Below are 26,574 nucleotides of genomic sequence, written 5' to 3'. Positions count from 1 at the left end.
TAAGGTTTCGGTTGGGTTGGGGAAATGGGACCAAACACAATAGGGCTTTCTAGCAGAGCCATGAAAACACCAAGGTTTGTCCGGTGCCGACTCTTGATGTTCATGTTGGTGTAATTGAGAGATTTGGAAACGTGCCAATAACCTTTTTTTACTGGAGAATGTTACAAATAATTCTTCTAAAATGTTAAAGTATGCCATAGTTAAGCGTGTGCATGCTAGAAGAACATCAGGGCCTTGGGATCACCTGGGCCTTGTGGAAGTTTTTGGCTTTGACATACCTGTGACGGCACCGCAGCAGAAAGCGCATGATTTTTCTGGCAGCCTGGTCTTGTCGCTTGGTCAGTAAACTGCTTCTAGAACAAAACAAACAGCATGAGTGGTTACGCATGAGTTAATGCGCACAAGTAAGTAAATCCTGATATTTCTGGACGATAAACGGTAAGCATGCATTGCTGCCTGTTCAAGCTAGCTGTTTAAAATGAGCAGAAACAACACAATTCTTGAAATTTCTTTGGTTAATTATTTTTTGTTTTATGTTCAGTCCACTTAAATTTGTGAACATTAAGTTAACTTAAGCGTTCTGTGTTGGAACAACATGAAGGAATTGTGTTGGTCCAACAACCTGGTTAGGAGATTCGTCGTTCTCAGCATGCTTTGTGTGGTATTGAATTAAGAGAGGGAAACGTTGACAATAAAAGTAATCTTAGATGTTTAAAGTTAATATAAAGACTGGCTAGAAGTTAATCTACACTTTAGTTGAAAGATTTAGAAGAGTTTCATGTAATGCTTTAAGTTTTGAGATAACCACCTTGCAGAAGCACCCATACTTTGGGTGTTGCAGTTTAATTAGTAAAACTGCAGTTGTTGCTTTGCTCAGTGAGCAATAACTGTCCTAAAATGAGTTCTGAGATCAGTCTCAATCAACTGTATATGTAACTTTTAAATATGCTTAAAATGGCTCTTTTAGTTCATTTAGGAAAACTTCAAATAAAACTAAGAGACTTCGAAATGTGCGACACATAATAGACACATGATATTATCAGACCTTTGACTTTAACTACACTCAAAAAAGATTACTGCTGTTTGTTCAAACTACCTGTTTAAAACGTGCTGAAACAACACAATTCTTGTAAATTCTTTGGCTAATTTCTTTTTTTATGTTTAGTCCACTTAAATTTGTAAACCATTAAGTTAATTTAAGTGTTTTGTGTTGGGACAACGGAATTGTGTTGGTCCATCTATCTGGTAAGGAGATTTGTAGTTTTCAGCATGCTTTGTGTGGGATTGAATTCATTAATGTTGAAATTAAAAGTATTCTTAGGTGTTTAAAGTTAATATAAAGACTGGTTCGAGTTTAATCTTCACTTTAGTTTAAAGATTTAGAAGAGTTTCATGTAATGCGTTGAGTTTTGAGATAGCCACCTTGCAGAAGCACCCATACTTTGGGTGTTGCAGTATAAGTAGTAAAACTGCAGTTGTTGCTTTGCTCAGTGAGCAATAACTGTCCTAAAATGAGTTCTGAGGTCAGTCTTAGACTTCAAAAATGTGCGACACAAAATAGACACATGATATTATCAGACCTTTGAGTTTAACTACACTCAAAAAAGATTACTGCTGTTTGTTCAAACTACCTGTTTAAAATGCGCTGAAACAACACAAATCTTTTTTTTTTTTTTTTTAATTGTTAACAAAACATACAGGCTGAAATCAATTCAACCCCCCCCCCCCCTTAGGTCTCTTGAAACTGGGCTTTACAATGAATAGAAGTTAACATAAGAACAAAAACAGAATACGGTATCAAATATCAATTGAAACAACACAATTCTTGTAAATTCTTTGGTTAATTTCTTTGTTTTATGTTTAGTCCACTTAAATTTGTAAACCATTAAGTTAATTTAAGTTTTTTGTGTTGGGACAATGGAATTGTGTTGGTCCATCTGGTAAGGAGATTCGTAGTTTTCAGCATGCTTTGTGTGGGACTGATTTCATTAATGTTGACATTAAAAGTAATCTTAGGTGTTTAAAGTTAATATAAAAACTGGTTCGAGTTTACGAGTTTAATCTTCACTTTAGTTGAAAGATTTAGAAGATTTGCATGTAATGCTTTGCGTTTTTGAGGTTACCACCTTGCAGAAGCACCCATACTTTGGGTGTTGCAGTTTAATTAGTAAAACTGCAGTTGTTGCTTTGCTCAGTGAGCAATAACTGTCCTAAAATGAGTTCTGAGATCAGTCTCAATCAACTGTATATGTAAATTTTAAATATGCTTAAAACGGCTCTTTTAGTTCATTTAGGAATACTTCAAATAAAACTAAGAGACTCCGAAATGTACAACACATAATAGACACTTGATATTATCGGTCCTTTGACTTTAAGTTAAATACAAATACAAATGTATTTAAACATTTGTTGGATAAAATCATGTTGCATCAACTCAATTGCATTTAATTGTGTAAATAAAAATATTTTTAGGTGCTAAACAAAATTGATTGAATGGAAATCCTGCCCTCAATTAAATTGAATTGAGGCAGTGCTGTATGTTAGTTCAAAAAATAAATTAAATAACTAATTACATTATTAAAATTAGGGCGACGCAGTGGCACAGTAGGTAGTACCTGTCGCCTCACAGCAAGAAGGTCGCTGGTTCGGGCCTCGGCTAGGTCATTTTGCTTTTTTTTTGCGTGGGTTTCCTCCGGGTTCTCCGGTTTCCCCCACAGTCCAAAGACATGCGGTACAGGTGAATTGGGTAGGCTAAATTGTCCGTAGTGTATGAGTGTAAATGAGTCTGTGTGGATGTTTCCCAGAGTTGGGTTGAGGCTGGAAGGCTGCGTAAAAACGTGCTGGAAAAGTTGGCGGTTCATTACGCTGTGGCGACCCCAGATTAATATAGGGATTAAGTCGACAAGAAAATGAATGAATAAATTATTTAAATTATATTTAAATTACTTTCTAATTGCTTTGTCTAAAAGTAATCAATAATGAAAACTGAATAACTTACTCATTACAAGTCCACAAATTCATCAAAATCTAATTAATAGACACAGCACTTAAAATCCATATATAAATCTCTGCACAGACAATACAAAACCCTTTAACCCTTTAATAACGCTTAACAATGTTAAACATATATCAACCCAAAACATTTTAAAGTAATAACACAAAAAAATGAATAATTAGATTTCTTTTGCTCTAGATCAGGGGTGGCCAACCCTGTTCCTGGAGAGCCACCTTCCTGCAGATTTCAGTTGCTACCCATATCAAACACACCTGAACCAATTAATTAGGACCTAAACACCACGTAATAATTACAGGCAGGCAGGTAATTATTAAAACACAAATTCTTCAAAATGAAATGATGAATAGACTTGGGGCTATTGGTTTATGTGCAAGGTTTATATATTTTATGTTCAGTATATACAGGTCGCGAGTCACTAAAATTGTTATTTTGGGGGTCATGGGCTGAAAAGTTTGGGAACCCCTGTTGTATAGAACTACGGAATTCATGTACAAGACATTTATGTACAAGTAATTTATATAAAACCCAAGTATGTTTTAAGTAACTAATTAAATTACCTCAAATGAATTTTTTTTTGCAGAAAAGTTATTTGATTTAACTAGAAAAAGTCACCCAACCTTGCGTCCAGGGGAGTTAAGTTTATTTGCTTAACTCTTTAAGAGTACACACTTAGCTGATGATTGATTATAAAGCTTGTTTGGCATGCTGTCCCGCCAGAGAGCCCTGAGCTCATAAGATCCTCGAGCCCGGGGCTCCCTCCCGTTTGCAGGGCGTGAGGGGAGTTTGAGCTGAGATAGATCTCCAGAACTCCCTTGCTGTAGTAGTTAATGAACAGATAGTGATTGCTTTTAAGAGATAAGAACTTACTAGGAGCATGTCTATGGTGCCGATATGGATTAGTCAATTAACTTTAGTTGCATGTTTTTGGACGGTGGGAGGAAACTGGGGGACCCAGAGGAAACCCATGTGAGCACGGGGAGAACATGTAAACTGAAAACAGAAATGTTGGCCGGCTTAATAAGAACTAGAACCAGTGATATTCTTTCTGTAAGGCAACAGTGCTAATCACTGAGCCACCATGCCACCCATCTAGGAAAGGAAGAGGAGTAGGGGTGGAAAGGGGATTCTTCAAAATGAAGAAGGCTGTTATATGGAACTTAGGGTATTTATAGTGGCTTAGGAATCGTCTGATTGGTGAATTATAAATTGGATAATGCGCAAGCTATCATAAGCAGGTGATCCTCTCGTAATTAGTTTATGAATAAACTTCACTTAATAGCTAGCCTACGTTTTATTTTTATAATTTCTAAACCTCTCACCTATCCGGGTCACGGCACCAATATAAGCCCCATGGTTCTAATCCCGTCACTACATGCTGGATTCAAACCAACATCTCCAGTATTGAGGGGAAGGAAAGCATACAAACAATTAGGGATCAAACTGCTATAGCTGCAACAGGTTGTGTGACAACAAATGGCAATGAAAAATAATGATGCTTCTAAGTGATATACTTAGACTCAAACTGTTAGTGAAGTAAATCATTTCCTGGGGTCCAACTGGCACTGTTTCAATGACAGATTGTCTCTTAAAGCAAACAGGAGGGTTTGAATGCTGCCATTCTTCAGAAAGTGGACTTGGCAGAGTGTCACATTTGAAGTGTTGGTGTGTACTTAGTAATTCATCCAAAGCGATAGCACACTTTAGAGGATGAAAACACCAAGGTCTCTGTAGCAACTTAGGGTGAAATATGCATAACCTTGTGGAGATTGAACACATAAGGTGGCTTAGTAAAAGTATGTGTGGTGGTGAAATTCTGAAAGATATTTTGTTTAGCTGACAATTAATTTAGAGTACCTTATTAGTACGCTAACATTTTAAGTCACAATACATTTAATACTAAATTACACAGAAAACTATGCACATTGGGGAGCACACAGCTTGTCAAGGATCAAAACTCATCCGTTTTTAATTAAATAACTTTTGTTTTAGCTTGCAGACATTTAAATACAGATATTTACTAATAAAACAAAACATTTGCGCTTTGGAAAGTACACACACTGATGTTTATGGAAGACGGCAAGGATATTCATTACACATAATCTGACAATGTGTGTTGTTGATATGTAACGGAAGCCAGCTAGTGTGTGCTGTGCAGGTAAACCTCACTCCTCTGACCTCTAAAGGTGCTCTAGCGACAGACGCTAGAGGCCATGGTCTTTAGCCTCCTTGTTAGAGCAACCGACTCCCATGCGGAAGGTTGCCGGTTCGAAAGCAGCTCGGAGCGGGTTGGGTGGCGTAGGACCGGCGGGGTTACATTGGTGCCGTGACCCGGATGGGAGTGAGGTTTAGGGGGGTGAGTGTAACGGAAGCCAGCAAGTGTGTGCTGTGCAGGTAAACCTCACTCCTCTGACCTCTAAAGGTGCTCTAGCGACAGACGCTAGAGGCCATGGTCTTTAGCCTCCTTGTTAGAGCAACCGACTCCCATGCGGAAGGTTGGCGGTTCGAAACTAGCTCGGAGCGGGTTGGGTGGCGTAGGACCGGTGGGGTTACAGATACATAGATACAGGGGCGTCGTTGGTTGGTAAAGGCCCAATGACAACAATCTTATAGAACGTGGGGGGCGGACGATAGTGCAGAGCTGGGGGTGGAGGTTTAGGGGTGTCGTGGATGGAGGTGGTTGTCGCAGACTAAAGTGACAAGGGAGGGGGGGTTGTTGTAGCGGAGGTGGTTGTCACAGACTAAAGTGAAGACAGGAGGGTTTTTGTCACAGTTGCGTACGAAAGTGAAAAGCGGGGGTGGTGTGGACAAAAGTGAAGAAAGGGGGTGTGGGGGTTTGTGAAGGGAGGTTTATTGGGCCCGCTAATAGTTATTATTGGGTCCCCAAAATGGTGTGGACCCATAGAATCGTCCTACCTTCCCCCCACCAAGTGGTACCCATGCACAGATAAACACTATTTAGGTAAGTAGGATGTTCACTCTGTTATTTTGAGAGACGTTGATGAATTTATGTGTTGTAAATCCAGCAGTTCTAAACACTCCACTGCAGCGCATGGGGCTCACAACAAGAAGGTTGCTGGTTCGAGTCGCGACTAGATCACTTGGCATTTCTGTGTGCATGTTCTCCCCGTAATCACGTGGGTATCTTCCGGGTGCTCCGGTTTCCCACACAGTCCAAAGACATGCGATACAGGTGAATTGAATAAACTAAATTGGTCGTAGTGTATGTGTGTGAATGAGTGTGTATGGATGTTTCCCAGTACTGGGTTGCAGCTGGAGGGGCATCCACTATGTAAAACATTCTTCATTCATTTTCTTGTCGGCTTAGTCCCTTTATTAATCCGGGGTCACCACAGCGGAACGAACCGCCAAATTATCCAGCAAGATTTTACGCAGCGGATGCCCTTCCAGCCGCAACACATCTCTGGGAAACATCCACACACACATTCATACACAACAGACAATTTAGCCTACCCAATTCACCTGTACTGCATGTCTTTGGACTGTGGGGGAATCCCGAGTACCCGGAGGAAACCCCACGCGAAGCCAGGGAGAACATGCAAACTCCACACAGAAACGCCAACTGAGTCGAGGTTCGAACCAGCGACCATGCAACCTTCTTGCTGTGAGGCGACAACACTACCTACTGCGCCACTGCCTCGCCTGTGTAAAACATACGCTGGATAAGTTGGCGGTTCATTCCTCTGTCGCAACCCCTGATGAATAAAGGGACTACGCCGAAGGAAGGAACATGAAAATTGATTTTAACACTTGATCTATTATTTTAATGAGAACCCTATTATTATTTACTGTAAATAACTCTTAAATGCATAATTCCCCCCATTATTTCATTAATAATTTTACCAATGGAGCCGCCAAAGTGCTGGAGCCATACCAATTTCCATATACTAATTTCCTTTTATAAATTCTGATTTGTTATAACAAAGGCAATTGATATTTATCCCACTAGATTAGCTTTGTCCTAAATGCTGTGTACCTGAGTTTGTGCTGCACCAGTGCAGCTGCAGTGGCTCGGCTGCGTGGGTTCGGTCGGCCAAGCTCTTTGTAGCTGCGGTAATATTGCTGGATCAGCACGGCTGCCTTGCGACTTTGCTGGAACTTCTTCTGTTCGTGGTAGCTGCGGAATTTACTCTGGATAAGGATGGCGGCCAGCGTCATCTTCTTATAAAGTGCATACTGCCAAAAGGGACAGAAAAATACATTTGAGATCTGTAGCAAACTACTCCATTAGCCATTTGGCTAATGCAAAACATTTGTCAACATTAGTTTTTTACGAGTGTTCTTGGCATAGTGCTAAGTGGATGCTAGGCCACAGCTTAGTAGCACAGTTCAGAAGCTTAAAGGGATAGTGCACCCAAAAATGAAAATAATGTTATCATTTACTCACTCTTTACTTGTTCCAAACCTGTTTAACTTCTTTTTTTTTCTGTTGATCACAAAGCTAGAAAGCTGGCAACCTTTAACCAATGAATTCTTTAGTATTGGTTTTTCTTAAATGGAAGCCGATAACCAGTTTCCAGCTTTTTTTTCAATCTTCTTTAGTGTTCAGTTGAATAAAGAAACCCATAAAGCATTGGAACTACTTAAGGTTGAGTAAATTGTCATTTTTGTGTGAACTATATTGTTATAGATGTAGTTTGAATCCCTGTGCAAGTCTAGGGATTATTTTCTGCTTTTTTATTGGTTCATATGTGAGGCTGCTAAATAGCTAATCTGTTCTTACGAAGATGTACAGTTTAAGCTTGTATTCATTTTTGTCCACGTACAAGTTTTGTATTTAGTATTATTAATAAGCAAATAACAATCTTCCAATTCAAAGTAGAAGATGTTATAGATGAAACAGGAAGAGTTACCTTCAAGGCTATCCATGTCAGCTTGAGGGATAGAGAGAGGGAAGTATTGAGTGCATTCTTGTAAAGCCTTTAATAATTGACCACTCAGAAGTGTACAACACGCAGATGTTTCTGAGTGTCTGAACTCACCTGTTTGTACCTCTTATAACAGCGCTGAATGACAGCAGCTGCCAGTTCCTGCTGCTCCCGAAGTGGCCGACCCTGCAGGACGGGGGAAGAGGGGGATAAGGTAGGGTGGAGAGGACAGGAGAGAGATTAGTGTTCACAGGGAGGCCTGATAGGCCACAGCGATGATGGCATCTGATTCCTTTAGTGCCTGGCCAAGGTGTCCTCTTAGACTGGCAAAGTTGCTTCGATATGCTCTGAGACCTGGGAGAAGGTTATTTGTCAGAGCACGGCGCGCCAGCAGAACACAGGGAGAAATCTGCTCTGAACAACCAAATGTGGTGTGGACTCAGGGATATCTGTGCATCCCATTTAGACAGACAGATAGAGGGAACAATGCAATCATTCCTTACAGCAAGGCCATGCTAAGCTCAAGCAAATATCCCCATGCTTGTCAACAACACTGACCCTATCTCTGCCTTTAGAGCGCACACCACAACAATCATATCACCTTTCACGACACAGGACTGCAAAGATCCGGATGAATCATTTACCTTAACTTCAGGAACACCATACAACACAACACAGTACATCTAGACCTTTGAAACTGGACCATCACAAACACTGGCAACACACCACCAATAACCAGCATGGGTGACTCTGGCACCTGGGTGAAGCCCTGCCCTACCTTGTACTTGCGGAAAGTGTTCTGGACCTGGCGAGCTGCCTCATAAAGTTCCCTCTGTTCAGGATCCGACAGGGCCAGCTGGGTCAAGTCACGCTCCTCCTTGTTGTGGGAGGCATTAAGGAGCGCAGTCCATTCAGCAGGGGACTGAATGCCAAGTTTCCCAAGAGGGCCGTCAAGTTCTGGCTGTGCTCCACCGTGGACCGTTCCCAGGCCAGGAGAGGAAGTTAGAGGCTTGTTAAACAGGAACCTGGGAACAATTGAGGGAAAATTACAAACAAGGACCAAAAGAGTTTGCAACTATATTTGTGGAGCACAGATTTATGAGATTGCATTTATGATGAATCACCTCTCTGCATCTCCAAGGTAACTGGCCAACCAACTCATGGTACTGCTGACTCCAACACCGTCTAGAGAAGTGTCTGACGCAACAAAGTTTTCCCTCTTGATGCGATCGGATGTCGCCTCGATAACTTCCTCAGCCAAAGTCATCATGTTCATATTCTGAAACAAAGAGTTGGGAACTTTCAAACCTGCACTAGAAACTTGAGATGTTAAGTAATTCCAAAAAGCGGCTTACAGTACATGGTATAAAATATTTCTAACAATAATGCAATCGAGATACCAGACAGAAGTCAATGCAAGTGTTCAAGATCTGTCAGACTTTATTTCAATCCTATAGCACAGCTCCAACCCTGATAAAACACAACTAAAGCAACTAAGTAGGACCTAAAGGCGCACTTGGTAATTTAAGACAGGTGTATTTGATCAAGGTTCCAGCTGAAGTCTGCAGGAAGGTAGATCTCCAGGAACAGGATTGGACACCCCTGTGCTATAGGATTAGAATAAAGTCTGACAGACCTTGCAAACTTGCATTGACTTCTGTCTGGTATCTCAATCTCTGGTATCGGGGATATGGCACCCCTGCTATAACGCAACAAAAGAAACCATTTTGACAGTGTTTGAGACCCTACGGCTCACCTGCAGGTCTCCTGTGTTCTCCAGATCCTCCTGGCTTGTCCTCAGATCAGAGATTGTTCCCGCACTAGCAATTTCTCTTAATCTCAGTCTATTCGCGAGTCTTTCCTTGCCAAGTCCTGTAGTTGATACTCTCCGTCCTGCAGCCTGTCTGGAACCCCAGCGCCCACCTCCACAGGTTGAGCCCACTTTATTCTGAGACTGTTCACCATCTCCTTGCTCTTTCTCCACAGCAGAATCCCTCGGCTTGGAAGGGCACGTTTTAGGCTTGTGGGAATGTTCTTCTAGTCCAAGGGGGGCAGAGCAGGATTTGCTGGGACGACTTTGCAGGGTTTCAGGGTTGGGTTTGTGTTTCTTGCTTAACGGAGCGTCCCCGTGATTAACGCTGCTATAGAAACTGGATGGCTCCGACCTGGGTCTCCTTAAATCTGCAAAGGTATAAGGAAATTGCCTTAGAGGAAGAGGGGTTGATTAAATTTGTCAAAGCCTATTTTGTACATGAAAGGTCTTATATAACAAGTTATTCTTAACCTTATGTAAGTCAGACACTCCAGGATTTCAAAATTTCACACCATTTATCATTTAATTGAACCCAAAATCAAGCAAATGTTGCAAATTTTTGTTGATTGATAACATTTTTAATGGAATTTGATGGTATGTAAAGCTTCGAGTTGTCAGTACACGCTTCTTGTCAGGTGTGACAAGACATGTACAACTTTTTTGAAGTAGCGACAGTCTAAGAAGAATTAACCTGAACTAACCTGAGCTTGAGCTGGAAGCAGAACTAGCGATGTTGCTTTCTTTCAGTCCTACGGAAGTAGCCTCTGCACCCCAAACATTCATCCATCCCTCTGCAGCTGAGGCCTCGGTAGACGGTGAGAAAGGCATGCTGGGAGTTGTAGTCAGTGCTCCTGACTGCTGCTCCTCCCTTTGAAGGCTTTCCAGACACTCTGCCAGCTTGGTGTGGCCACGGGAGCGAGCGATAGCCAGTGGTAAGCGACCCAAAGAATCTGGGATAGCCAAAGCCCGCCGATCCCACTTATACAGAACCACTGCTGCCTCCATATGACCCAAAGCACAAGCCCACATCTAAATAGAAGAGTTGCATTCTGTATTAAAACAACTCATCCAAACTCGGTTTTTGTGACATAAAGTTGTCAACACTCACCAGTGGTGTGCAAGAGAAATGATCCACATTTAGAGGGTCAACTTCAAGTTCCAGGTCAATGCTGTCTGCATGCTTGGTGCTGTAAAACAAGCAGCGTAAAGAATAATACAGTGCCAGAGTGATGGATATGCAATAAATATGGGCATTTAGTGCCAGTATGCAATCAGTTTACTCACCGCCACTTGATAAGTGTTTGGATAAGCGTGGTGTAGCCCTGGGCAGCTGCCAGATGAAGAAGAGTCATGCCCCGGAACGTCTTGGAGTGGATCAGGTGTTTGGATTTGGCCCAGCAGGCTCGGTTCATCATCTTTTCACAAACGACCACCACACGGCTTTCGAATGAGCTCCCAGCCGGAGCTTGTCCCTGGCTCTGACCCTGAATTGGTGAGAACTAAAACACAGAATCAAAAACCAAGTCAATTTTTATAAGCAGTATGTAATGTAACTGTAATGTCCAGTAATTTATGAAAGAGTGGGAACCTGAGTGTGAATTCTTTGACTTTAACTAACCACAATGCTGAATTTTCATGACCTACAGCTGATGTCAAAATTATTAGCCCCCCAGTGACTTTTTTTCCTTTTAAATATTTCCCTAGTGATTTCCCTTAGTATTTCCAATAACATTATAGGAGCCATAGACCTTTTTAAATGATATTTCAAAAATTCTATGACCTGTATGAATCCTGAGTGAAGATTTGATACCTGTGCCTGTTCAGAGTTGCTTCTTCCTCCTTCTCCGGTTGTGGTTCCACCACTTTCGGATGTTCCTCCTCCACCTTGTTGCTGCTGCTGACCGGCCATCTCTGCCATCCTTCGCTCCATCTGCTCTAGGCGTTCCAGGATGGACATTCTGAACTGGTTATCTGCATAAAACACAAGAAGAATTTAGACATCAAATTAATAATGCAATATATATATACAGATTCCAAGGACAGGAGAGACTATCTTACAGAATTATTAGCTCCCCTGTACTTTTTTCCCCAATTTTTATTTAATGAAAAGAGGATTTTTTTCAACACATTTCTAAACATAATAGTTTCAATAACTCATTTATAATTTTTCAAAACACTAGTTTTCAGCTTAAAGTGACATTTAAAGGCTTAACTAGACAAGTTATGTTAATTAGTTAAGTATTTTGTTTTTCAATGGTTGTTTTGTCAGTCAATCAGAAAAAAAAAACCTTGAAGAACTATTATTTTTCAATTCAATTCAATTCAGCTTTATTTGTATAGCGCTTTTACAATGTAGATTGTGTCAAAGCAGCTTCACATAAATGGTCATAGTAACTGGAACAGTGTAGTTAAGTTTTTTAGTGTTTAAGTTCAGTTCAGTTCAGTTTAGCTCAGTTCAGTGTGATTATTATTTTGACGTTAAATGTTTTTTTAATTTATTTATTTATTTTAAAAAAATGCTTTAATTCTACCCAAAATAAAACAAATAAGACTTTCTACAGAAAAAAATAACATCGGAAATACCATGGAAAAATGTCTTGCTCTGTTAAACATCATTTGGGAAATATTTGTTTAAGTTCAGTTCAGTTCAGTTTAGCTCAGTTCAGTGTGATTATTATTTTGACGTTAAATGTTTTTTTAATTTATTTATTTATTTTAAAAAAATGCTTTAATTCTAGCCAAAATAAAACAAATAAGACTTTCTACAGAAAAAAATAACATCGGAAATACCATGGAAAAATGTCTTGCTCTGTTAAACATCATTTGGGAAATATTTGTTTAAGTTCAGTTCAGTTCAGTTTAGCTCAGTTCAGTGTGATTATTATTTTGACGTTAAATGTTTTTTTAATTTATTTATTTATTTTAAAAAAATGCTTTAATTCTAGCCAAAATAAAACAAATAAGACTTTCTACAGAAAAAAATAACATCGGAAATACCATGGAAAAATGTCTTGCTCTGTTAAACATCATTTGGGAAATATTTGAAGTAGAAAAAATAATAATTTTGACTTCAGCTGTATATCATTTGTGGCTAGCAGAAGGACTTTGATCATCTTTGAGAACCATATATGAATATCATCTAAATTGTGTGTTTGTAAACATGTATTTTTTATTGTATTATTATTATTATGTTTTTTTTATTTTATCATTATTTAATGTTTAATATTTTAATTCATTATTATTTTTATTATCTATTTATTTATTTTTTATTAATTTTCATACATTTTTTTAGTTATGTGATTTGAATATGTGGGGCGACACAGTGGCCCAGTGTTGCCTAAAAGCAAGAAGGTTGCTGGTTCGAGTCCCAGCTGGTCAGTTAGCATTTCTGTGTGGAGTTTGCATGTTCTCCCTGTGGTGGCGAGGGTGCACTAGTTTCCCCCACAGTCCAAAGACATGGGCTATAATTGACCGTAGTATATGTGTGTGAATGAGTGTGTATGGATGTTTCCCAGTACTGGGTTGCAGCTGGAAGGGCATCCGCTATGTAAAACATATGCTGGATAAGTTGGCGGTTCATTCCAGTGTGGTGACCCCTGAGAAAGGGTCTAAGCCGAAGGAAATTTGAACGTTTTCTAGATATGTTTGCTGTTCTGTAGGCATTTTTGCATTGCTATTGTACGCCTGTTATAGTTGTTATATATATGTTCTATGAATCTTCCCCTACTTCAAAGAAACAGCTAATTTTTTCTGAAATCAGTTTGTCAGCAGACATCTCGAAGACTGTTTGTAAGAGCTTGCAATTGAAATGTTTTAACCCTAGTAGGTTTTTCAAAGAGGTGGAATATCACTGGCATGAATAAAAAAAATATTTACATTTATTGTTTACTCTTTGTACATCGCAAAATGCACAGTACAGACTTGAAATGTAATGGGGATTTCATTTTAATATACTATAATTTCTAGAATTCCTGCAACATTCTACACACAATCACCATAGTAAAAGCGCTACAGAAATACAAATGAACAAATTAAACTGAATATATTCAAAATATATATTTTTTAATTTCTCAAAAATACATTATAAACGCAATCTAATTTATAAAACTATGCAAATATAATATGTTGAATAAGAAAAATTATGTTGATGATATTGATGAAATAAAAACATAAGGAAAAAAGGCCAATAGAATTACTTTTAAATGCACAAAATATAAATGATAAAACTATGAAAACAAATGTTGGCATTTCTGTGTGGAGTTTGCATGTTCTCCCCGTGTTGGCGAGGGTTTCCTCCGGGTGCTCCGGTTCCTCCCACAGTCCAAAGACATGCTGTATAAGTAAATTGGATGAACTGAATAGTGTATGAGTGTGTGTGAATAAGAGTGTATGGGTGTTTCCCAGTACTGGGTTGCAGTCGAAAGGGCGTACGCTGTGTAAAACATTTCCTTTAATAGTTGGCGGTTCATTCCACTGTGATAAGTAAGGGATTAAGTGGGAGGAGAATAAATTTGAATGTGTTTTCTGGATATGTGTGCTGATCCATAGGCATTGTTACATTATTATTGTACGCCTAGTTGATGGGAGTATATACAGTATACAGGAGGAGGAGAATGAATGAATGAATGAATGAATGAATGAATTAATAAACAAAAACATGTTGAATAAGATAAATTATGGTGATATTTAATGCAAATAAAAACGTAAATGAGAATAAAAAATAGAAAATTGTTTGACTTTTTAAATGCACAAAAGAAACAATTAAAAATATATATTTAAAAAAGACATTTCTTTTCTATTTTTATTCTTTAAAATCACTTCCATTCATTGTTAAATCTCACTGACCCATATACATCAGTCTATGTGAGACAGTCTCTATCCTGCACATCCTTTGTCTACTTAAACAACAGTAACAAAGACAAAAAAACAACATGCTTTTTGGAAACTTGACATTTTTTTTTTGTGTGCGCTCGAGCTCATAACGTGTTATTTTGTTATTAACGGCATCAAAACAAGACGAATCAAGACCAATTCCTCGCACATACAGTACCATACTGACACCAATTCAGTTTCAAAGCAGATGAATGAAAGCGAACTCAAATCTAATGAATGAACGCTCACAAAAAAAACGCATCAGCCTCTGTTTTTTTCCAACAAACATCCACCCTTGCAGACAAAAAAAAGAGCAGCTCGGAGTGGAGCTCCAGTGCAGCTTTGTTCAAACACTACTGCAGTGTTGGTGCAGTGCAGATGATGTCATTTCCACCTGCTGCTGGCTGGCTGTCTCTCTCTCTCTCTTTCTCTCGCTCTCTTTCTCTCCACTCAGAATGCGGCACACGTTCGCTCATGTAGGCTGGGGGAGGGGAAAAGGGGAGGAGGGACCAAATTGCTCTACAACAGGGCTGTGACATAATCAACGCTCTACTACACCTCCAGCAGCCTGGAGACGACCAATCAGACGCCGGCAGACTAGCCAGGCAACAGAACGCTTTGTGTCAAACCTCAAACTGTTGAGGGGCAGCATTTCAAAACACACACACACACACACACACACACGGACCTAACTCATGTTTACTAGCGAAGCGATGGAAAATATGCTTACAGGTGAATTCTAGGTATCTGGTAATTGGTCACAAATATCACTGGTCTTAGATTTTTGCATATATTAAGCTGTTGTCTTAAGAGTTTTCTTTTAAATAGGAATTTGGTACTTTTTTAGTCATTACGAAAGTGGCCCACTTTACCTGAATTCCTATTCATATTTTATAAAGACATTTTTAAAACATTTTAATTGTTTGTGATGTTTGATTTTTGCATGTATTAAGTTTTTATCTTAAGAAATATTAGGAATTCAGGTAAAGTGGACCACTTTTTTTGTAGTCATTTCAATGTAAAAAGGTGGCCCACTGTACCTTAATTCCTATTAATATTTTATAGAGATTTTTAAAACACTTTAATTGTTTGTTATATTTGATTTTTGCATGTATTAAGTTATCTTAAAAAAAAAAAAAAAAAGGAATTCAGGTAAAGCGGACAACTTTTTTTGTAGCAATTTCAATGTAAAAGGTGGCCCACTTTACCTGAATTACTATTCATATTTTATAAAGACATTTAAAAAACATTTTAATTGTTTATAATGTTTGATTTTTGCATATATTAAGTTGTTATCTTAAGAAAAAAAAAACCAATTCAGGTAAAGTGGACCCCTTTTTTTGTAGTAATTTCAATGTAAAAAGGTGGCCCGCTTTACCTGAATTCCTATTAAAAAAAAAGCTCCAAAGACAACAACTAAACACATGCAAAAATCAAACATCATACAGTCATACTTGAGTCCTAATACCTTGAATTCACCTGTATACAGTCTCCTGTAAGCATATTTTCCCACTCAATACATGCTAAAATCATGCAATGATATAATCTCCAACAGGTAAGCTAAACTTTTAATTATTAACTTAAAGAAGGCTAAAGCTCTTCAATAAAAACAGAACTCTAAATCCAACTCAATGAATAAAATCTTGTGTTTGTGTGTGCTTAAATCAGACTTACCGCTTTCCAAAGTATCCCCTAACAATCTTCACAAACACACCGACAAAGATGAAGCATAAACTAATCCAAAGGTGTACCAAAAGAAAACATCCTCCCATAAAAACAGACTGCCAATCGGAGTTACCGTTTTCCAGCTGATGTTACATCAGTCTTCACTGTTGGCCTGGATGAAATTTCTCCCGGTCAAGCGGACCTCATGCGGTCGAGCCTTGAGCGAGAGGACTAAACTCTCTGTTCGCTGGATGTTTGAGTATCTCATGGTAATATCCTAATGCAGAGAGCCCGAGCCGGTTTCTCTATTTCATCACAGTTGCATCATGCTCTTGAGAGTGGGGGCTTCTGCACCACTTTACAGCTACAAGCGCAACAGGGGCTCAAAATCACTCACTTGTTGAAGAGCTGTTGCGGTTTTATTGTTCCTGAGATTGGTAATAAAGAGACTACGGGGCTTTAGAGTCATCAGAAATTAAACAAGCGTTTGACAGTGTGTCCATATGGCTAGGAATGATTATTGCACATTAAACTGCACCTGCTGACGCCGTTGCTTTTGCATATTGGGTAAAAGTGTGAAAAACGAGCGCAGAAGGCCGGGTTGAAGCACTTGGAGTGCTCTACGATGAAAATAATAAATAATAACACTCCATAATTCGCTTCAAATATCGGCTATTCACTGCCTGAAGATGACTACTATTGAAAATAGGTTTTATTTTGCTTATTTTATTGTTTATTAATTGACGTTTGGCTTGTTACTGGGATTTTTATGCAAAACTGTTTTGTTTTTTATTTGTTGTTGTATATTTTATAGTACTTTCTAGTCTAAGAAAAGCACATCATAAATTAAATGTATTACTAATATTATTTAAGTGTGGCTCAGCTGTCGCTTCACTGCAAGAAGGTTGCTGGTTTGAGTCCCAGCTGGCAATTCTGTGTGGAGTTTGCATGTTCTCCCCATGTTGGCATGGGTTTCCTCCGGGTGCTTTGTGTCCAAACACATGCACCATAGGTGAATAGGATGATCTGAATTGGTTGTAGTGTGTGTGTGTTTGTGAATGTTTCATAGCTGGAAGAGCACCCGTTGAGTAAAACATGCTGGAATAGTTGGCGGTTCATTCCACTGTGGCGACCTCTGATAAATAAAGGACTTAGCCAAAGGAAAATTAATGAATCTTTGCATAATTATTGTTTTATTGACTATTCTGGTGAGAGTTTTGGCTTGTTACTGGGATTTTTATGCATATCTGTATTGTTTTTTTAATTGTTGTTGTATATATTGTAGCACTTTTTAGTTTAAGAAAAGCTCAAAGTCAATAAAATATGCTATTATTATTTAAAGGTGGCTCATTTGTCACTTTATTGCAAGAAGGTCGTTGGTTTGAGTCTCAGCTGGGCCAGCTGGCAATTCTGTGTGGAGTTTGCATGCTCTCTCCATGTTGGCGTGGGTTTCCTCGGGGTGCTCTGTGTCCAAACACATGCACCATAGGTGAATAGGATGATCTGAACTGGCTGTAGTGTATGAGTGTGTGAATGTGAGCATGTTTCATAGTGGCTGGAAGAGCATCCGTTGTGTAAAACATATTCTAGTATAGTTGGTGGTTCATTCCTCTGTGGCAACCTCTGATGAATAAAGGACTAAGCCGAAGGAAAATGAATGAATCTTTGCATAATTATTGTTTTATTGACTATTGTGGTGAAACTTTAGGCTTGTTACTTGGATTTTTATGCAAATCTGTATTGTTTTTTATTTGTTATTGTAAATATTGTAGCACTTTTTATTTTTAAGAAAACCACATCATAAATAAAATGCATTATTATTTCAGTGTGGCTCAGCTGTCGCTTCACTGCAAGAAGGTCGCTGGTTTGTGTTCCAGCTGGCAATTCTGTGTGGAGTTTGCATGTTCTCCCCATGTTAGCGTGGCTTTCCTCCGGGTGCTTTGTGTGTCCAAATTGTATTGTGTTTTATTTGTTGTTGTATATATTGTAGCACTTTTTCATTCATTCATTCATTCATTTATTTTGTCGGCTTAGTCCCTTTATCAATCCGGGGTCACCACAGCGGAATAAACCGCCAACTTATTTGTACATAGCTGATACCTTTCCAGCCGCAACCCATCACTGGGAAACATCCACACACATTCACACACACACACACCCATACACCACGGACAATTTAGCTCACCCAATTCACCTGTACCACATGTCTTTGGACTGTGGGGGAAACCGGAGCACCCGGAGGAAACCCACGCGAACGCAGGGAGAACATGCAAACTCCACACAGAAACGCCAACTGAGCCGAGGATCGAACCAGCGATCTTCTTGCTGTGAGGCGACAGCACTAGAAAAGCACATCATAAATTAAATGTATTATTATTACTATTTAAGTGTGGCTCAGCTGTCGCTTCACTGCAAGAAGGTCGCTGGTTTGAGACCCAGCTGGCAATTCTGTGTGGAGTTTGCATGTTCTCCCCATGTTGGCGTGGGTTTCCTCGGGGTGCTCTGTGTGTCCAAACACATGCGCCATAGGTGAATAGGATGATCTGAATTGGCTGTAGTGTATGAGTGTGTGAATGTGAGAATGTTTCATAGTGGCTGAAAGAGCATCCATTGCATAAAACATATGCTGGTATAGTTGGTGGTTCATTCCACTGTGGAATAAATAATAAATAAAGAACTAAGCCGAAGGAAAATGAATCAATCTTTGCATATTTATTGTTTTATTGACGATTGTGGTGAGACTTTTGGCTTGCCTCTGGGATTTTTTTTTGCAAATCTGTATCGTTTTTTATTGGTTGTTGTATATAAGCTGCATTATTTATGTGTTGTATATCTTGTAGCACATTGAGTTCAAGAAAAGCACATTATATATGTATTAATATCATTTATTCAGTAATAACTAATTGCATCTTATGTCAAACAGTTAAAAGGATAAAGTCTAATGCAATAGCGAGCTGAGAAAATCGGATATTTATAATGTTTGTGTCGGATTCAATGACTTATCGAACAACTGGATGATTGCTATAAAAATTTCCCTCCTGGGCATATCCGATATTTGCGACATCTGAGCTCGGAGAGCTTATTGACTCTCATTTTTAAATTTTTTTTTAGAGTTTAAAATAACCAGAGCTCATGCTGAGCATTTCCACAAGGATTTGCTTTAAATCTATAACAGACTGATATCCTCTGTAAGTCCGTTGCCATAAATGCATCGAATAGAAATGGAAAATCAAATGTCCTTTTCGACAGGATTTAGCTGATAACTTGCAATGATTTTTGTCTTAAGGGGATTTAGCTCACCACAGAAATCAAAGCTGGGATAACAGCTGGTAATACCATGGACATTGGTGGATCTGGTAGATCATGACTGCTTGTTTGGGATAGAATTGAACAGGTGAGGCTTCAATGATAACGCTATGATTTTTCTGTCAGCTACAATCCCTTTAAACATATACAAAAGGTTCTCATCTAAAGCAAAGCATCTTACAAACAGTTCAACAAAGTCACATTCAATATCTCCGAATGGAGATATGAAGTGCCTCAGACTAAACAAAAACAAACAGCTCCCAGGACAAAGACTCAGAGCACTGGAAACAAAAGCGCTCCTGTTGTTTGTGTTTTATTGCTTCATTTCTGAGTTTGGTTAGGTTTTATTGCATATGCATCTTCAAGTAACAGACTTTTAATAACAGTGTTACTTAAAATACTAGATTAAATCCACCTATTAAAAAAACATGACTTTAAACTGACTGAAAAAGTAGTCGGTGTCTGTTATGAATGACCATTGCAAGTCAACGCACAAAATGAAAACACAGACTCTCCGGAGAGAGTAGTAAACCCTAATTACACACTAAAGTAAAAGTAAGCACAACAGCACTTGCTCGGATTATCCAATTTAGCTCCGGCTACATGGAGAATATCCAAAAAAAAAAAAGTTTAATCTCAATCGAGAGCAAATAAAACGGCACAGATGAGACAGATCTGTGTGGGCGCTCCATTAGCGGACTCAAGCCCTGACCGCGATTCCTAGAATTCCACAGGAAATCTCATCAAAGCAGAACAAGAACTTTGAACTTCAGATTTAGGGTTGATTACTGTGACCTAGTTACTTGTTTCCTTGTAAAGGCATGCAGATAGCCTGGAGAAACATACACACAAGTTACTCGGTGGACTTAAAATCCTCTTAGAGGTCGATGTTATGAATTTAGCATTGCAGATTGCAATTTCACACACATACACACACTAATAAATGGATTGTTGCTGCTTGTTCAAACTACTTAATTAAAATAAGCTGCATTAACATAGTTCTTAAGGTTACTTTTGAGATAACCGAATTGTTTTATGTTCAGTCCACTTAACCTCATGGATTTGTTTTGGGACAACATGAAGAAATTGTGTGGAATCCAGCATTTTTACAGGGCAGATAAGTCGACTATAATAGTTCTTCTTTATATTAATAATATTAATAGTAATAATAATAGTGAAGACTAAAGTTGTCAACAGGTTGGCAGAATGATTTACTAGCAAAGCAACCTGACTACAGCACTAGATTCTGAACAATGCTAAAAAGAGGGTCAACTTCATGGCACAGTATATTTGTCCTCTCCCTCTGGAGAGCTTATCAGAAGAAGGGCACCAGTCTGATCCTGTCAGCATCACTGTCGCTGTCCACTGCCCGTGGTGCTGAAAACAGACGCACTACACCTGACTGACTCACTCAACCCACATGCTTCACATTGGAGATCTCAGGGAACACGGGTTGGTTAAAGTTCACAGGGGTTTAAACATATAGTCATTATTTCCCAAAACTTCACAGAATATCTCACTAAAACATCAGCATCGGGATGATTAAAATCTATTCAGCGTTTAAAATGCTAACAGAACAGACACCTGGAGTGCGGAACTACACGCTTTCTGAAAATAGACTATGCTAATATGAAACAAAATAATAATAATAATGCATACCAACCCGAATCGGCGAACGTGTTGTCTGTCACTCGCACATGTTCCCTCTTATCCAGCGTCAAACTAACCGCAGGAGCCGCTTGGCACAGGAGCCAACAACAATAGAACAAAGTGTAAGTGCGGAGAGTGTAGGGAGAGAGATAAAGACCCCTCGTCCCCCTCCTCTACACCTCCTCCTGTTCCCTCCTCCCCATCCCTGCTGCTGCCGATGCTTTATCTCTTCACCGCTCGCTTATGGAGACGCGCGGAGCTTCATCCGCCGCAGGTACGCGCTTTACGCACCGCTTTACGCGCAGTCGTGCGCCACCGGCTGGCTCTCCAAACACTCGCACTCATCACAGTCCAAACTGCGTTGAAAAAAAGGCGAAGTTTGTTTGTGCGCCGCGTGTTTTGTTTACGCGCTTCGATTTCATAGCATTTCACGACAGCGTCCGGACGCGAAGCACTTCGCTTGTGAGGTTTGACCATAACCGCGCGAATCTGAAGTCGTGTGGTGGTTGGATGTGGACGTGTTTTTCTTTTGGGAGTGGCTGGCAGCGAAACACAATGGAGCCGCTGCGTACGCTCTTTTAACCGCTTGGAACAATGTGGCGGCCGGTTTCGCGACAGATTTGTGTCAACGGGAGGCAGCTTCACTGCTCTCGTCCCCTCTCAGCCTCTGTCCTGTGGTTCAGTACCTGCAATGCTGCAGATAAACTGTTTTTCTCCTCTCTGCATTATGACAAATCAGGCCAGGCGGTGTGTCGTTCAGTGCCACGCACATATAACGCGCTGGATGCACGCAGACGGCATGCTGCGAGATCTCCTCTCATAACGTCTGGTCGCTCTTTTAAGCGTGTTTTCATTTCATTCACAAAATTCGCGTATGTACGTCTGAACCTACGATTTGCTTCACATCTGGATTGCTTCAATTCTTATCTGTGCTCTGAAAAATGATTCATTGGATTTACTACATTTTTTCTAAGGTAAGTGGTTGCAAACAGTTTATATGGGCCTTATTTAAACAAACAAATTTCATTTATTAATGTTCAACTTCATTAGTTTGTTCAAATTCAGCTCATATAGTTTATATGAGCTGAATTTAAACAAACTAATGAAGTTGAACATTACTAAATGGAATTTGTTTGTTTAAATAAGGCCCATATAAACTGTTTGCAACCACTTACCTTAGAAAAAAACAAAAACAAATTACACTCTAAAAAACACGGGGTTATTTTTTCTACCCAAATCTTGGGTTGAGGCATTTGGGGGTTATTTTAAGAGGGGTAGTTTTACCCAGCTCTTTCGGTCAAATCAACTCACAGCAGGGGCTGACTGGGATACCACATATTATATACTAATTTGTTTAAATGCAATGAAAATAGTGTAACATAAACGCAGATTCCTTGCATTTTCAGACGATTAAAATGAGATTTATGGTCATAGCAGCCCTTAGTCAGACCTTTCTGAATTTTTACATTTCTTACTAGCACCTTTGGCGACACAGTGGCCTCGGCTGGGTCAGTTTACGTTTCTGTGTGGAGTTTGTATGTTCTCCCTGCGTTCACATGGGTTTCCTCTGGGTGCTCTGGTTTCCCCCACAGTCCACAGACATGCGGTACAGGTGAATTGGGTAGGCTAAATTGTCCGTAGTGTATGAGTGTGAATGAGTGTGCGTGGATGTTTCCCAGAGATGGGTTGCAGCTGGAAAGGCATCCGCTGCATAAAGATGGGCTGAATGAGTTGACGGTTCATTCCACTGTGGCGACCCCGGATTAATAAAAGGACTAAGCCGAAAAGAAAATGAAACTAGCATCTTTTGTACACCTGTAATCAAAGCTGCACATCCCCCACCGTACTTCAGTGAGGCAAAGTCAAAACAACACAGTTGCTGGGTCATCTTTTGCTTGCATTTTTGGATCTTTAACCTATTATTTAAGTAAAAATAAACAATTATTGGATATAAAAAACAACCTTGGGTTAATTGAACCCTTCATGTGTTCTGTCCCATATTTACCCAGCAATAGGGTTAAAAACAACCCAATTTGGGTAGTTTTTAACCCTGTGTTTTTTTAGAGTGTAGTAAAAAAATGTCCAGTGAAAGTTTGACGAAGTACATCAAGACAAATGAACAACAACAACAAAAAATATTTGGATGTTTGTTAGGTTAGGTTACACTCTCAGAAAAAAAGGTACACGGTGGTACAAATAATGTTCCTTAAGGAACAGTTTTGTACACACACACACACACACACACACACACACACACACACACACACACACACACACACACACACACACACACACACACACACACACACACACACACACACACACACACACACACACACACACACACAAAAATTGAGTTGAGTTTAATTGAGTTAAAATATTTGATGCTTTGTTTGGTTAATTTTGAAACTTTATTGGGTTATTTATTAATAACTCAACCAGTTGGGTTTAAAATGTTGAATTTCAACAGTGAACTGATTTAACTAACAGAACAGCTCTATTATTATGCGTATGTAATGTTGTTTTTGCGTTACAAAGTTTATTTTAGCTCTAATGCAATAATATTGTTATTTTTTTTATCAAAATACCTCACGTCATGTTTGTTATATCCATTTTTTTCTTAGATTAGATTAGATTAGATTAAACTCTATTGTCATTACACATGTACAAGTACAATGCAACGAAATGCAGTTTAGTTCTAACCAGCAGTGCGATAGCAGCAAGTGCAGGTATAAGTTATAAAGTGCCGTTATAGAAAAACTATGGTGATATTTACAGATGGATGTACTATGAACATTATATACAGGTTATATTAGCTATGAACAGAGATTTACAATAAATGAATATATGTACAGATTGCTATTAATAATCAGAAGTGTGCAGATAAATAAACATGATTACAAATGGATATGTACAGTGGGTGTGTACATAATTACAATTACATAATTATGTGTACATAATTACAGTTTTACCAGCACTCCTAATTTGATGACTCTTAATTTTGATGATACAAACGTGCGCTTCATAGCCTATATACAGATAAAAGCGTTTTCTCTACCTCCGTGTTCATTTCTACAGTTTTTTTTTTGGAAGAAATGATATACATATTTGAGATATTAGTGGTTAAGCTATTTTTTTTTTTGGCAAAATAACCCAACAAATTAGTTATTTTTGTGACCCAAACTGTTGAGTTAACCTTAACAACTCAATGGATTGGGTTAAAAAACAACAACAGCAGGTAGGTGCCAAAACAACCCATTATTGGATTACCTGTGGGTTATTATTTAACCCAGGCATGACCAACCCTGTTCCTGGAGATCGACCTTCCTGCAGATTTCAGTTGCAACCCATATCAAACACACCTGCCTGTAATTATCAAGTGCTGTTCAGGTCCTAATTAATTGGTTCAGGTGTGTTTGATCAGGGTTGGAGCTGAACTTTGCAGGCAGGTTGATCTCCAGGAACACCACTTATTTAACTGTTTTAAGACCTTTGTAAAAGTAGTACCTTATATGGTACAGAAAAGACCTCTTATGATATTGTTCTGTATCTTTAATGGTACAACTGGAATGAAGGTATGCAATTGTTCTCATAAAAAAGGTGTATAAGTGTTGGACAACTCCTTTATTACAATATTTATGAAAATTAATATGACTTAAGAGGCAAAGTTATTTATGAATAATTTCCATATTAAAACATGAATAATCATTTAAAAGCACATGTTTCAAGAAAGCAGCACGATGGCGCTTTGGGTAGCACAATCGCCTCACAGAAGTTAAATGAATGAGGAGGCATGTGGACATAACACAACATCTAAATCCAGTATTTTAGCATTTTAGCATGCAAGTGGCTAGTAATGTTGGAAATCTACTAGCCACAGTGGCTGGTGATCCAAAAAGTTAATGTCAAGCCCTGAATTTAAGGAATTATTATTATTAAGTGTCCACCCTCCCCAAATAAATGTATAAAACAATCAATAAAATGTCAAATATACAAGTCACAGAAACACCTCTGCTTTAGTATATGCCTTATTTAAATATCTAATGCTGCTAGTGTGAAACTTGTTATTTTATTTTATTTTTTTGTATCGTTTAGTTTTACAGCCTGATACTAAAAAACCTGTGACCAGAAGGAAAGAGCTGAAACCCTGAGTGTAGGGGATGAGCAGTGTTACTTCAGATTGAATTTGTAATTCTCTTTAGCTGATTGGTGCACACAGCCCCCAGATTGGCTATAGTGACACCCCAGTCAGCTTACTGGACCACTTAACTATCTGATTTAGTGTTTTTATTCTTTACAGAGAGACTCCCAAACCATGACACCAAAGTAAAGGATAAAACAGATTCAAGAAAAGCATGATTAAAAAAAACATTGTTATCTCTGTTTACATAATTTGCACAAACAAGCCCATTTCCCTAAAGTAAAGTAAATATCAGCCCTCGTTACTGTAATGTAAAGTGAAATATGGTTCAAATTTAATGATTTCTAAGACTTAATGAGAACTAGGAGACACAGTAGATGCAGTAATAATGAAGTTGTTTTGTTCCACATTAAAGTTGTGGGGGAAATGCACTTTATTATGTTAATTTTATGCTAAATACATTTGAGTGAAGTTTAGGTTTGAGCTTTTTTCCTCCTGGCTTTCTTATTTGCGAAATGCTAAATATAAAGCAACCTTGAGATTTAGTGAAGGCACTAGATAAATTATATATTTTAAGCATGATTTATTTATTTATTTATTTATTTATTTATTTATTTATTTATTTATTTATTTATTTATTTATTTATTTATTTATTTATTTATTTATTCCAATTGCAAGACTACAATTCTATGTAGTCTTTATAAATGTTAGTTTAAATGTAAGTATAGACTGGTTGCACAGGTTGCACAATCACCAGCGATCCAGGCTTGTAGATATCTGGAAATCATTCACTCTCACTCAGGACTACAAATCTGTCAACATATGGACTACAAATCCTGTCATGCACCACACATTCACACCTTTTCTGGTTTTCCTGCTGATTCCTGACATACAACTGAAGCTGTTCAGAAGTGATTACATGGACTTTAAAAGCAGCACAGACACACACACACACACACACACACACACACACACACACGCGCACACGCACACGCACACACACACCAGTTGTTGAGTCTTGGTTATCTGTACTGTGAACTTTACAACGCAATTTCCTCACCTTGCCGTGTTAGACCCTTGCTTTGTTCATTCCTTCATTTTCTTTTCGGCTTAGTCCCCTTATTAATCCGGGGTTGCAACAGCGGAATGAACCGGCAACTTATCCAGCATATGTTTTACGCAGCACATGCTCTTGCAGCTGAAACCCATAACTGGGGAAAATCC

At 38.8% G+C, this 26,574-nt stretch overlaps 1 protein-coding gene across 50 annotated transcripts in view; it reads right to left on the bottom strand.

The window, feature by feature from the left end:
- Positions 1-26,574, bottom strand: part of camta1b (calmodulin binding transcription activator 1b) — a 698,990-nt gene that overhangs the window by 11,482 nt on the left and 660,934 nt on the right. For 14 of the 50 annotated variants that reach the window (XM_087274115.1, XM_087274108.1, XM_087274102.1 and 11 more), the window contains 10 exons: positions 11,526-11,686; positions 11,000-11,214; positions 10,824-10,902; positions 10,417-10,744; positions 9,659-10,083; positions 9,027-9,181; positions 8,681-8,927; positions 8,017-8,088; positions 7,011-7,243; positions 279-353 (listed from right to left, as the gene is read on the bottom strand). In XM_087274115.1, the coding sequence (XP_087130241.1) occupies positions 279-353; positions 7,011-7,243; positions 8,017-8,088; positions 8,681-8,927; positions 9,027-9,181; positions 9,659-10,083; positions 10,417-10,744; positions 10,824-10,902; positions 11,000-11,214; positions 11,526-11,686 (1,990 nt within the window). Of the gene's footprint in view, positions 1-278; positions 354-7,010; positions 7,244-7,887; positions 7,909-8,016; positions 8,089-8,680; positions 8,928-9,026; positions 9,182-9,658; positions 10,084-10,416; positions 10,745-10,823; positions 10,903-10,999; positions 11,215-11,525; positions 11,687-26,574 lie in introns of all 50 variants that reach the window. The other 36 variants (XM_087274121.1, XM_087274128.1, XM_087274118.1 and 33 more) reach the window with 5 other exon arrangements.

The sequence above is a fragment of the Danio rerio genome, chromosome 11 (assembly GCF_052040795.2).
Source record: "Danio rerio strain M-AB ecotype USA chromosome 11, GRCz13ab, whole genome shotgun sequence".
Classification (NCBI taxonomy): domain Eukaryota; kingdom Metazoa; phylum Chordata; class Actinopteri; order Cypriniformes; family Danionidae; genus Danio; species Danio rerio.
Note: the sequence above shows the minus strand (reverse complement) of the source record. Positions and strands in the feature narration are given on the sequence as shown.